Source organism: Rhyacophila brunnea, unplaced genomic scaffold (assembly GCF_057557595.1).
Source record: "Rhyacophila brunnea isolate RB1 unplaced genomic scaffold, BYU_Rbru_1.0 scaffold_2, whole genome shotgun sequence".
NCBI classification, from domain to species: Eukaryota; Metazoa; Arthropoda; class Insecta; order Trichoptera; family Rhyacophilidae; genus Rhyacophila; species Rhyacophila brunnea.
Window position 1 is genome coordinate 22,536,318 of NW_028232859.1, and position 14,418 is coordinate 22,550,735.

Consider the following 14,418-nt stretch of genomic DNA (forward strand, 5'->3'; position numbering starts at 1 on the left):
ACTGTTCTATAAGATTAAGTTACACAATACCTCAACTAAAGCTTATGATTTTTAGACTTTTCCATTTCTTAAGATTCGAGAATTTCCGTAATCAAGAATACTTGTTTTCTCGAGAATCTCGTGTCAGTTTTTTTTTCATTATTTAGCTCTTCAGCAAAAAAAAATCATACGGGGTAGTTCGGGGTGGTAAGAGCAGAGCGTAGCTAGCCTGTACAACCATGATCAATAGTAAACAAATTAGCCTCACCTATGTCCTATGTTCTGACTCATGGGAAGAAATAAAATCAACGCATCGTATGCTCACTGTGGCGTCACAGTTAATAGTAGCTGTCATTATAATATCAAAGGCGATATAAATACTGTCGGCTTTATCAACCAGAGACAATATAAAAATTACCACCGTTTATTGGATATCAATGCCTTGGCATACCAGCATACAGTTCAAAAAACTTTTGTTCGTATTTTTTGCGTAAAAGCTTTTAAATTTGTAAGGGAACAAACCTGACATAAAATTTGTAAACTATGAAACAAATCTATGAAGTAAATCGAAGTGTTTAAACAAATTAATTGAATGCGATAAAATCAAATTTATAAATGTATGCGCAATTAATATATTTATAGAGGTGGACAAAATATTTTAAGAAACTGCAGTGTGCTTCGGGTTTCAAAGAGAGGTATGTTTTTGCTAAATGCAACTGTTTCCACATTTCAACGCAGAATAATATTATTGTCGAGACGGAGAAACCGATAAATTTTAATCCTTTCTGAGCGGAGGGTATTTTTAGATTTGCATTTAAATCTCACCAGGATTTAATATATGAAAATTCTATCATATACCTACATATCTAAGTAAGCTACAAAGTCTTAGAAACGTATACCTATGCCGAGTTATTCTTAGATAATTGCAAGTGATTGAAGAAATTATTCATTGAGCAATATAAAAATACAATCAGACTACAACTGATACAGGAATGGCAGGTTGCAGGTACAATGATAAGTTTATAAGATATATGATTACTGATAAACCATTAATAGGCTACATACAAATAACATCAGATTGTAAAAGTAGCTCGATTTATGTGTTATCTTGATCCTATTTATACGTATTACTTACATTTAAATGTTAATGGCTTTATGGAAGGGATAAGTAAAATGTGAATTATGTCATCAAATAAAAAACCATACCCAAATCTGAATAACATAACATTAAAAAAACAAATAACAAAATGTATGTACCTATACATAATTGATAATTTTAATAATATAAATATTTACTAATTGAGTTAGCATTTACTTGGTAGAATTCCATTTTAAAAGAAATGAAAATATAATTAATATTAAATTCTACAGGTTTTTTAAAAAAGGTTTGTCGATAGCTATTTCGGTTGTAACAACCTGTAGAATTTAATATTAATTATATTTTCATTTCTTTTATAAATATTTACGTATCCTTGGGAGAATTCTATTTACAAATAATATATTAAAATCCAAGAACTTTGATTTTATTCGATAGCTATTTTGGTTGTAACACCATTATCAAGAGTATGCACTGCACACATAATATGATGAATATACTGGTTTGTGCGTGCTTATCCTATGTATATTATGTTACTACCAAAAAGAGACGAGATATTCTTTCTCGTTGAAATAATTACTAGAGTGAATAAGACAGAAAATCTTTTTGATATGTAGAGGAGCAAACATAATATAAGTTATAAGCAAACCGTTTAGTCACAAAGCTTTGATCAAAGCTGGAAATAGAAACGCAACCGAATCCCGAAACCTGAGAACCATGAATGTATTTAAATTGTAATATTTTTATAATATTATTTTTCACTAATGCCGGAGCCAGATATTCTATAAATATATATTAAAATATATAACTACATTGTAATGTTTTACGAACCTTTAAAAATAGGCGTTCTAAACATTGATAATGGTTTCAACTTACAACCAAATTAATTATCGACGAAAAAGATACATTTATGGAATTAATAATAGTAGGTATACTAATCGAGATAATAATATTGAGTATTAATATCGATATTATACACAAAAACAAACAATGCTTGGAATATTAATCAATATGTTTATGAATGTACCCCCACAATACATTATAATATTGTAGGCAAGTCGCTTAAAGTCTTAAACCATATAGCATTCTATTAAATAATTATTAATTAATTTAATAAATAACTATTAAACCATTATTTTTGATCGAATACATATTTATTACAAACTTACTAGCACAATAAATGCGTAGTCTTCCATGTTTAGGTTAAAATATTAACAGTTTCCATAATCCCCAAGCTCTACTAAAGTGATCATTCTATTGCATAGTTAATTTTATCTTGTAGTGCTCGGATAATATTAATTGTACTGAAGTGTGTACCTACTGGTGATATTATATTACTCACTCTAGAAATATAAAAATAAAACGGTCTTTTTTCGAAAAAAAAATATACTTATTCAAATGTGACAGGGTTTTTAGTATGAATTCCAATCCCAAGAATGAAGAAACCACCAGCCGCCAATGTACTTATTATATCTCTTATGAAAGCGTATAACTTACGAAATACATATTTGTTCAAGAGTATATCAAAACAAAGATTAGATACCTACTGCTCGATAATTTTATTTACAGAGCTATACCTAAACATGTTAAATAGATAGTTTAATAATCTATTTGATTTGTATCATATATTGTATTATGCTGAGTTTTGAGCGCAGAATATAGTATGTAGGTACTAGGTATATGTAAATAAACAAACCATTTGAGGACCGGGAATGACACCGGCCTTGACCACGGTCGGGCGATACCTGGCCAGCACCGGCTTCGTCCTCGTCCGAGGAGCCGGAGACGGTGACGGCGAATCCACATCCATTTCACTCATCGGGCACGAGAACAGTGTACCTGTTTTAAAAATAAGCCGCGAAACGGACGCCGGGCATGCGGCCGCCGGAAAATCGGCGCGCGGGAAAACAAAGACACTGGAAAACTTTTCGCGGCACTTTCACAGACTAGGGCACAGTCGATCACAATAATTCAGTATTTTCTGGTAATAATTTACCAAATTTATTCAACTATGTAATAAGGGGTGATATTCTTATATTTTAAAATCTATTCAATAGTATAGGTATGATTAGGAATAGCAATGCAGTTTGATAGCAAAAATAATTTTATTATCATATCTATCATAATTACAAAATGATAATTCAAGACTGCTAAGCCAAAAGGACGTGAGTAACAAATTTTCACCTTTACAAAAGAGTGATTTGAATTTTTTTAAAGTTTGGTTGCGATATCAAAATAACTGTAACTAACTTCGTCATGGAGTAAATCTTGATCACGATAATATGAGACGCTGAAGATGACATTTTAAAATAATCTAAACCCTTAATTAACTCATTTTCGCAAAAACTGTCTACAAGCCCACACGGCTTAACAATCTCGATACACTGTTAATAAGATATGATATCAATGTAGGTATGTTGTAATATGAAAACTAAAGACAAATAATTTACATATTAAATTACATTAGACACTCGTAATTCGTCAGTACAAGGCAACATACTACAGATGAATAATGACAATTTAATAATCGAACGGATATTATGTCAAAAATATTAATTTTCATTCGTAACAATGATAAGGTACGATTAAGTAAAATATGTATGCATAATATGAAAAATTATCCGCGAAATTAATAAAAAAACACTCATAATATCATCGACGATAACAACAAAACATATTAAATAACAACGCCATGATTATTTTTTTGAAAACTACACTTCGCGGGTTTACTATGAGATTTTCTAACCTCAAAATTCTACCGAACAGTTATGTGATGACACTAGATTTTATTTATAATTCAAATATCGAACATTAATAGACGTGTACGCAGTTTTAACAGCTATGCATAAGTCACCATTTTCATTATAAATTGGCGCAATTTACCTATCACGTAGGCTTATCGATGATACCGTAAATCGCGCTATCGACGAGTGGGGGGATATCACAAATCAATCACAAATCAAATCACAAGTGTGCGCGGCCGCGATCCGCGACTATTCGATCATAAATGGTCTCGCCGGGAAAGAAGAAGCGTTATTGGGTACAATAATAATAATGGAGTGAGTGGATTACTTACCGCTGTGTGGTGGCACGTCCGACGGAGTGGTCAGCGGGCCGAGAGCGATATGGCAGGCCACCGGAAGCAGATAGTGGTCGCGGGCAAGGCGGCAACAGCGGGCGAAGGGAAGAAAACACACACCATGTTAGAATATTATCGTGTCATTTTATAATATTAACCTAGTAATCCTGTGAGTTATAAACAGAACAGAAGACGTGCTTTAATTTTGGATGTAGATGTTATATAATAACATAATAATATATAATTCGAATTAGGTACAATATGTTACTTGGAAACTTTACGTATTAGATTTCGCCCAAAGTTCACCTTAATAAGCAGTCTCGTTCGTGGAGTATTGCAGACAGTAATGTTTCAATTTTGTATCAACATTCATTAAGTCATTATTACCAGATATTTGATAGGTACGCTTTAAAACATACGAGCATCCAGTGGCGAGGAGTGGGGTAGGCTATTAAGATTCGGCATAAATAGTGCACACTAAACTTTTCTCAGTTCTACTTATTTGTCTTCATTGAACTAATAATACTATTTGCAGATGGTGCTGGTTAGTTTTTAAAATTCAATGAAACCATATCTAAATCAAACCATGATGGTTTAGGTACCTACATAATGGGCGATACGAAAAAAATAGTGCACACTTTTTCAGTGATAATTTGTTTTCGTTTAATTAAGAATACATGTTACAAATGGTGTCTGTTAGTTTTTTTTTTTAAATTCATTAAGCTCTGCCTAAACCTAACCATAACCGATAAAAAATATTCTTTTATCTATAAAATATCTAAAAGTATATGGTTTAATGGTATAATTTTTTGACTATTATTTATAATGGCTTGGATTAGGCAAGTTTTAAGTGAATTTTAAAAACTAACAAACACTAAGTACCTACACATTGTAGTATGTTCAATGAAAACAATTACGTTTGACTGACAAAGTTTAGTGTACACTATTTATGTCGGATCTTAACAGCCAACGCCAACCCTTCGCCACTGCGAGGACCTACTTTAGAATCATTCAGAATTTTATATTATAAATATATAGTATAATTTACTTACCTAGCTATTATTCTTATAGTCCCTAGGTAACTAACATCCGTTTCTAGTAAAAACCAAAATCTGTTAATAAAACCTGCACTCTGTGGAAGACCCATAATAATATGTTCCTCTCAGGATTGAACACGGTGATGTAATGTAATGCAATCATGGCCCCCACATCCTCAAGCGGGCCCCCGACCAGAATCTTTGGCGGCCCTCCTACCTATCGCTAAGTATAATAGCATGTGTGATGCACAACATAAGCGTTTTCAAAATTGTGTTAGAGGTAAGAATAAGGGCCTTCAGTTTATTTTTAGCGATTTTTTGTACTTTTAATACATCTATCTACTTGAATTATAGAGTTGTCCGAGTATCAACACAAAACAATCGAAAATTGCATCTTACAACCTCATTTTTTAAATGTTAATAACCCCCTCGTGAAAATTTTTACCCCTTGTTTATTATCAGAGCGATTTGTGATGTATATTTATCTCAAACGCCGGGGCCCCTCTGAGCCCGGGCTAAATCTCCGTCTTCAGCTAATTCACTTTTAAATCGGAATCAAGAAATCGAGCGGGATCCCGGAATTGCAAACCCTAGTAGATAGAATATAATAATATACGATACGTGATTTAATCAAACTAGTCTACGGGCGTAGCTCGCTGGTAGCACAACTTTATCAGGATGACTTCTCCCTATTTGGTAAGATTTCATAGTTATTTTCAATTTACATTTGAAGACAGGGTATAAAAATTATTTCTCTGTAAAAAAAAAAAAAAAAGCCCTTGACTATTCCGAACAGTCTCTCTCGGTGAAAAAAAAGGTCTTGACTTTCAAATTTGAACTGGGTTTCTTTAAAAAAATAACGGTAAAATAATTTTAGCCGGAAGATTTAAAAAACAAAAATAATTTCGTAACAATGATAATTTCTAGATAATCGCGACAATTCTCGAGAAATCAAAAAATGTATCCCAAATACCCGAGAAAACAAATATTCTTGGTTCTGATAATTCTCGAATTGCGATCAATTAAAAAAATCAAGAATCACAATCCATATAATAATATTTAAGTATGGCAGTCGGAAAAGCCTAATTATTAATACCCACAGAGTATGTATAGGTAAGAACCCTATCTCCATTCCACTTAAAATCATAAACAACATTTATATTGTGAATGAAAGCATAATTAATATGAAGTATGACGATTTTTTTTTTGTGATGTATGGGTATATTCAATCAGTTTCACAAAGACTGTTCAACAATCAATATTTACCGATTCGGAAAATCAATATCAAAAGTATAATGGAATTCTTGATTGTAACTGTAAATATGAAAACATTTTTGTGTAATGAAAAACCGTGACATGCCAGCCGCATTGATGACAGTACGCGGAAATATTCATAATGAAAACTCCGTAACACTTAATTAATAATTTCACGAGTATATACTGGGTACACATAAACCCGCAAAGTGTACTACACCGTGTAGGTACATGGTTAATTTAATATTAAAAGTTAGTGTAGTTACGTCAATTTATTGATTACCCATCACTGTAATACCGAATTTAATTATTACTTCGAAAATTAAACTAGACAATCGATGCGACATACACAATACCTTCACAGTAAAAGCTTTTAGTTGTAATTTACCATCTTAATTTCATTTGCTTTATTATTTATTATTATTTCGATTGAATTGATATACCACCCAGTTTTGCCTACACAACTACATAGTATATGATTCGAGGGGTGTGGTCGAAAACTAGATAACCCACAAAAAAGTGTTATAAAGATAATCAACATCAACGTTTGAAAAAATTGTCTTCAATATACTGAATTTTTCCACAAACAAAGGTGTATGGGTTTTTATATAAATAAAACATTTTATTCAATTTGTATTACAAATTAGTTTTAAATGTGGCTTAACCAGTTTTTCAATATATGAAAATGTGTGGATTGAGGTAGTATTGCAATATTATTGTTTTACAGGGTAGTTTTGCTTCATTTATTTATGCTCAGTGAAATAGTATTATCTAAAATCCCTCGAGTGGTATTATTTTTTGTAAGTTTTTGGTTTTTAAAAATTCTTATCGAAATACCTAAAAGTGAAAAACTGGATAATCAACATAAAATACAAGTTGAAGGGACTACTTGCTTCATCAGTGAATTTATCCAATAGGATATTATTTTCATCTTAATCCAGTTTCAACATAAGCTTGAAGTTCACCAGATTGGATTGTCACTATTTCCTCTAAAAAAATCACTTGGATTTTTTCAATATTGAAGTTTGAATTCTTGCAATGCTCCCAAGAATCTCTAGCGGCGGCCATCTTATTGTGGTTTGTCTTGATTGTGAACGGTAAAGTGTGTAAATGTAGAATATATTTTTGTGGATTAGGTTCCATCTACTATGTATTTTTTTTTTAACTAAAATGAGTATTTAAAGAAAATTCTTCTTTAGAGGATATAGTAGTTATAAAATATCACATGCTGTGGGTTATCCAGTTTTTCGACCACACCCCTCATTTTATTTATTCAAATAATAATTCTAATACTACACGATCGAAACGTTTATAAAAACTTTGTTTGACCTGTCTAATCCAATCGAAAGAAATCAGATACAAATCAATCGAGTACATAGTGAAGACCCTGGTGTTTTTTTTTATCTTGCTGTATAGTATGGAATTCTGGATATTATGAGCCAAATGAAGGAAAACTCTTGAAATAGTGTGGATGTAGAGAAAACCGATTGCTCAAATACTGCATGAAATGACCCTAATTGAAATAGTGTTTGGTATGCCTCCATATTTCGCACCCCCAGTAAAATACTGTCGTAAGTCTGAAATGGGCGTTTTCGAGTTATGGATGTGGTTGGATTCGTATTTTTTTTTGCTATTTTAATAAAATACTATCGTATCTCAAACTCAAATAGTGTCGGAGAGAAAGCAATTAATACAGTACATTACTTTCCGAAAACTGTTGAATAGATAATAAAATAGTGTTGTAACTAAGTTACGACAGTATTTTACAAGAAGCTTTCTAAAAAACTAAAACAATACTTTTCAAAAAAATACTGTTGTAACTCTGTTACTACAGGAAAATCTTGATATACAGCGTAATTTTCTCACTAATTGCATGGATATTATTGTTCCAAAGTATTCAAACAAAAAAAACTGGAAGCAGCAGAGGCAACAATTTTTGTTATCAACAATTAAATGGAAGTAAAATACAAGAAGTATGCAAAAAATACTTTATCAACACATTTGGGGTGAGTGAAAGGTACTGCTCCACTGCATGGAAAACAAGAGATCTTCTTTCCGGAACGCCAATTCCAGAACAAAGAGATCACAAAAATCACAAAAAAATTAGTGATGTTTAAAAAAATGATATAAGAGCTCACATTAGGTCTTTCCCAGTGATCGAGTAACATTATTTGCGTGCACAGACGTCCAAATTGTATTTAGATGGTAAATTAACAATTGCTGAAATGTATCGGTTATACAAAAAACAACAAGCTGACAGCAATATGCCATTTGGAAAAGAACACTATTATACGCATCTATATTTAATGACGAATTTAATATTGGCTTCTTTAAGCCTAAAAAAAGATTTGTGCGTTGAATGCGACCTATACAATAATTCTTCACCACCAGATGAAAAAAAACAACTTCAAGAAAAATATGAGACACATCAACCTGGAAAAAAGAGGCAAGGGATGAAAAGATCAAAGACGTAGCAGAGTCCCGAACTAATGGCCAAAATAGCGTCATTAATGTAGATGTATATGATTTGCAGGCTGTTTTACCGCTTCCTTGCGGAAATGTGTCAACTTTCTATTATAAACGAAAGTTTGGCAATGTACAATCGTACAGTCTATAATATCACTGAAAATATTGCAAACTGATACATGTGGGACGAGAGTCAAGCTGCATGAGGATCCAATAAAATTGGTAGCTGTGTACTCGATTACAATGCATGTAAAAAATATCACCACAATGAGCATTTTATTTTTTACAGTGACAATTGTGCCGGGCAGAATAAAAATAAATACATTGCTGCAATGTATTTGTATGCCACCGGGAATTCACAAAAAAATACAACGATCTCTCATAAGTTTTTGGTCACCGGGCATAAACAAAATGAAGGCGATATCGTCCATTCTGCAATTGAGCAGCAGAAAACCAGGGCTCTAAAAAGTGGACCAATATTTGTGCCCAGCCAAATGATTACCATTGTACAAACAAGTAAGAAAACAGGACAACCATACATAGTTAAACCCATGACGACAAATAATTTTCTCAACGTGAAAAAACTAGCAGATGAAATCGGTAAAAATTACAACACGGATGAAAATGGAGAAAAAGTTTTGTGGCAGAAGATTAAAGTTATAAAAGTAGACAGAGACTATCCATACATTATTTTTTTTTAAACCAGTTATCATGAAGAATGTAGGAAATTGAATGTTCGACAACAGCAAATAGGCAAACCGTTACCAATGGATGGTCTCAATATATCCAAAGCATATCAAGAGTGGCCAAAAATAACGACAATTAAAAAGAAGGATTTGCTTTCCTCTGCACCGCTAAACATCGTGAATTTTATTATGATTTTTTGCTTCTCTTCCAAGTGATGTTTAAAAATTAAAAATCGTATGTAAAAAAATTATTTTCCCATTAAATTAAATAATTAAGTATTTTTTTGTTGTTTTGAACTAATAATTGTATTTTTCTTTTTTTTTCAATAAATCTTTAAAGATTGTACCATAACTTAATATTTTGAAAACCTTCCTTTACAGTGCCCAACAAATTAGTTGAAATTATTAGAGTGATGGTAGGGAAATTTACATAGAAAGTATTGAGTTGATTCAAATTTTTCCATGAAATTGTCAAATATCCTAATAAAATACAGTCGTAACTCAGAAATATTCAAATATCTCCGTTTGTATATGTTTTAGAGAAAAATGATGAATACAGTTGAAAATAGATCATGTTTTTCCATAAAAATGAGTAATAATTTTTACATTCAGACTTTTCCTGTATTTACAAAGAATATTTGAAACTTCAAATGGCTCTCCTGCAAAATGCCAATTTTTGACTTACTACAGTATTTTACTGGGGGTGCGATTTGTATTACGTGACACTTACATAGAACACACTATGCGCCGAGGTCCAAAAATTGATTGTCTGTATATAAAAGTATAAAGCGCAAACGTCGAAAGCCAAGGTGGAGTCACCAGGTAATGGAATTCACTGAAAAACTTATATCAAGCAGCACAAGACTTGTAGAGGATATGGAAATATTGAGAAAACTGATGAATTCGGCAGTATTATTAGAGTCATCACGATTCTCAATCGTGAGGGTGGCGACCGGAAGAGAGAAAAAGAGGGATTTTTATTTTTATTGAAAACTGACTTGTATCCGTTGACATAACCATTTTTATACAAGATTTATATTTCCGAATTGAGCTAAATATTGTGCGACTTCTTCATGAGCATTATTTTTTTTTAAATATGTTATTTTCCAATATACTAACAACACGACAGGAATACGAAAATGAGCGAAGCATTGACACCGGTATTGTTTAAGTTTTTTTTAAGAAGACATGCCTAACTAAATATGGCGACTTTATTATATTCAAATTTTCAAAATCAGTATTCCAGTGAGGATGTTAAAAATTAGCATAAAGCAAAAAGCTACATTCGTCAAAGCACAGCTAAGATTGATTTGTTCACTAGGAACATTTCCAGAATAGTTCTATCGTTTCCAATGTAGTCAAAACTCAAAACAGTGTTGTGGGTTCAACGAAAAGTTAACATAAATTCCTTGACAGGTTTAAAACAGAAGATAAACAGCATAGCACAAATTATTTTAAAATCATGTCTAGGCTTACAATATCTCTATCTGGTCTAGTTTACCCAAACTCGTTTAAAAATAGCAGTAGGTACGAATATAAAATAAATAGGAATTAAAATAAATACATGGCACAATAATATAAGTAGGTTTATTATTAAGTTGTTCGCAGAACCAAACTACCATGGAGTGCATTTGTCAAAAGTGACCTCCCATTGTGTCTTAAGCGTAAAATGCGTGAGAAACATGGACTCTGTAAGAGAAATCAACGTGGCATGGAAAGGTGCGTGTTTGGGCATAACGCATAAAGATCACAAAATAAAGCAACGGATAAGGAAGCAGACAAGAGCATGCGATGTGATAGAGGTCGCTAAGCAGATGAATGCAACGGGATGGCCATGTCTCTCGACGAGTAAACGTAACAATGGTACCCAAGGGGCACTAAACGTCCACAGGGACGCCCTAAGACCCGTTGGATAGTCGAGCTCATAAAGTTCGATGGATGCACGTGGCAACAAAGAACTAGGGACCGAGAAGAGTAGATAGAGCTAGGGGAGGCCTTCATGGAGTAGTAGACCGACCCCGGCTGATAATGATGAGGTTTGCTATATATATATTTTCTTATATTATTATGTACCTACTTTTTATGTATTAATAAAAATATAATAAGTAGGTACTGTAAATTTAAACAAAAATGTGTTGTTTCATATAACGATCACGGATACAAAGAAATAACAGTAGAAAATGAAATTTAATAATATAAATAGGAATTATAATTTATTGGCTTGGACAACAAAAGTTCGCTGCCAACATAGAACAACAGTAATTATTCGCAAGAATAACAAATGTATCTATCTATAGCCTAATAAATAGCACATACACGGATAGTGAAAGATGTGAATTCGATTCCCACTCGCTCCGATATTTTTTTAGGATTTAAATATGTCTGATATAGGTATTTTCAAAATGATGTATTTAAAAAAATACTTGTGTATACTCAGTACAGAATTTTTAAAATCTTTGTAAATTGTTTTTGTCCATTCCGTGTGTGGGGATCTTAGAAATTTATGAAACTAATAATAATTATAACATCTCAAAAAAATAGTTTTGCGTTTGTTTCGGTTTAACAATGCCTTATGTTATAAATTAGGCCAATCTCAAAAAATATCATCAATAATATCAATCATAAATAAAAATATCAATCGAATATTCACACATAGGTAATATTCGCCATAGAAACGGGCGATATTAATTTTAGTTAATTAATTAGGTATATTAAAACTAATCATTGATTATTATCGCAAGGTTCTATGACAACCCTGTATATAGAACAAACAAACACCATCCTGAACATTATGGTATATCATATCGAGTGTACACAACACAATCGGATATTCGGATAGCTCTGGAAATTTACTATTATTTTCAGTTACTACATCCTCTGGGATTGTACTCAAATCAGTAAGGAAAGGCAAGAGCTACCCAAATCGATACAAACATCTCTTGGGCACATCGGCCACTGCCCCATAGGATCATGTTGCCTCAAGATTGAAGTTTAACGCGATCTCTTCATTTAATCATTTTGGTTAAATGTAAATTGTACGTATTATATTTCGCCGTAGCACAGTTCACTGTGACCTACGGGAGATCAAAAAAATAACGCGTTGTTGGTGGAGCATTGCACAGTAATATTCAAATTTTATTACATAAAATTTTTGATAATATGTAACCTGTTAATATTGATAGATATTTGATAGGTACGACTTGATACATACCATATGAGCACCTACAAGAATTTTACATTATATACTACGATATGATTGTACATATTTCAAATTTATTTACATACATATTTTCTTCTGTCTTTCCCTTGTAATTCCCATATTATTAAGTGTTTTATTTAGACATGCATTTGATATCAATACCGTACGGCCATCTATTCCTGATACAACAGCTCACGATGAACTATGATACGGCCAACTGCATAGTTACAAATTTACAGACACGAGTTAGTTGGACCGCTTTGTTTAGATCCATCTCTCATGAGATTTTTTCTCTTATGAGATTTTTATAAACGATAATTTTATCAAAAACACACTTTAATGTGCGGCTCCTAAAATAGTTTCCCATAACTAAAAACTACCGATACATCTATAAATAAATTGCACCTCGTTATAATACGCCAGATTAAGACCCGGTGTGATTCGAGGTGGATTCTATTGTATATTTTGTTTCTTCTTTCTTTATTCTTCCACGTCCGCTCCTCAGTTACAGCACATGGACACCACGCAGTGACGCATTGCCTCCAAAAATCCCTGTCGCACGCCAGTCTTCTAGCATTTTTCCAAGTCATATCAGCATCGCGTAGTGCCACCGCATACACAATGTAGATCAGTGGTTCTCACGTGAAATTTAACTGTGGCCGCACAATTGACATTGACAGTTCTATGGAAACGTCTGGTGGCCGCACCAAATTTCACTTTTGTTGTGATCGAAAAAATTAAAGCTAAATTTGCTAAAAAAATGGATCAATTTATTTATAGACAAGTCCATTTAATAAAAGACATTTGAACATTTTAGTACATATCTATTTATTTAAAAATAATGCAAATGGCAATTCCTCAATACTCCGTTTTTCCAATGCGAACCGCATGGCTGCTTCTAAGTTTACATCTGTCAACTGACTTCGATATTTGTTTTTTATGAACTGCATTATTACACTGAATGATCTTTCACAGTATACAGTAGTAGGAAAAATCAACAATATTAAATAACTTCGACCAAAATTTTTCAACCGTGGTATTAAAATGGTTTTTAAGTACTTGGTGATGACTCATTTCTAATAACGCATATTTAACGTTAGCCCAATTAATTAAATTAAATACTGAAAATAATGTCGGTGGCCGCAGCAAAATCCTCTGGTGGCCGCATGAGAACCACTGATGTAGATGGTATTTAGGTGCCTTCCGGTATGCCGAAATCCGGTCGGTTTGAAGAAAATGCAGGGTAAGTTGTCTCCTGATACATCCATAGTATGTTGCTGAGTTAGATCCAACGTCGCTTCTTCACGCTGAATGTCCGCCTTTTTATAGTTACATGCTCTCAAAGTATCCGCCGCAAGCATCTGTTCTCGGTTGCTCTGATCGTTCGTAAGGTGATATGAATCGCAACCGTAAATCAGCACCGCCAGAATAATATATAATATGTAATGCGCTTGATATTTCGTAATAAAATATTTATTTAAATTTTAAATGATACAACGAGAGGAGAAGACACTTGCGGTCTTGAATCTCAGTGTAAAAGTTTCGACATTTTAAGTGGGCATTTTCATACGGATTTTAGAATAACGAGTAAGTGATGCCATGATACAAAAATAAATTATAAG

The 14,418-nt window shown here is 32.6% G+C and overlaps 1 protein-coding gene across 3 annotated transcripts in view; it reads right to left on the reverse strand.

The window, feature by feature from the left end:
* The window catches only part of pnut (septin 7-like protein pnut), a 185,731-nt gene extending 181,593 nt beyond the window's left edge, over positions 1 to 4,138 (reverse strand). Inside the window, exons 1-2 of one of the 3 annotated variants that reach the window (XM_085946439.1) lie at positions 3,959 to 4,138; positions 2,772 to 3,121 (exon numbers count right to left, since the gene is read on the reverse strand). In XM_085946439.1, coding sequence (XP_085802565.1) covers positions 2,772 to 2,894 — 123 coding nt within the window. In that variant the 5' untranslated portion in view covers positions 2,895 to 3,121; positions 3,959 to 4,138. The remainder of the gene's footprint in view (positions 1 to 2,771; positions 3,122 to 3,958) is intronic. The other 2 variants (XM_085946440.1, XM_085946438.1) reach the window with 2 other exon arrangements.
* Positions 4,139 to 14,418: the final 10,280 nt, after the last annotated feature.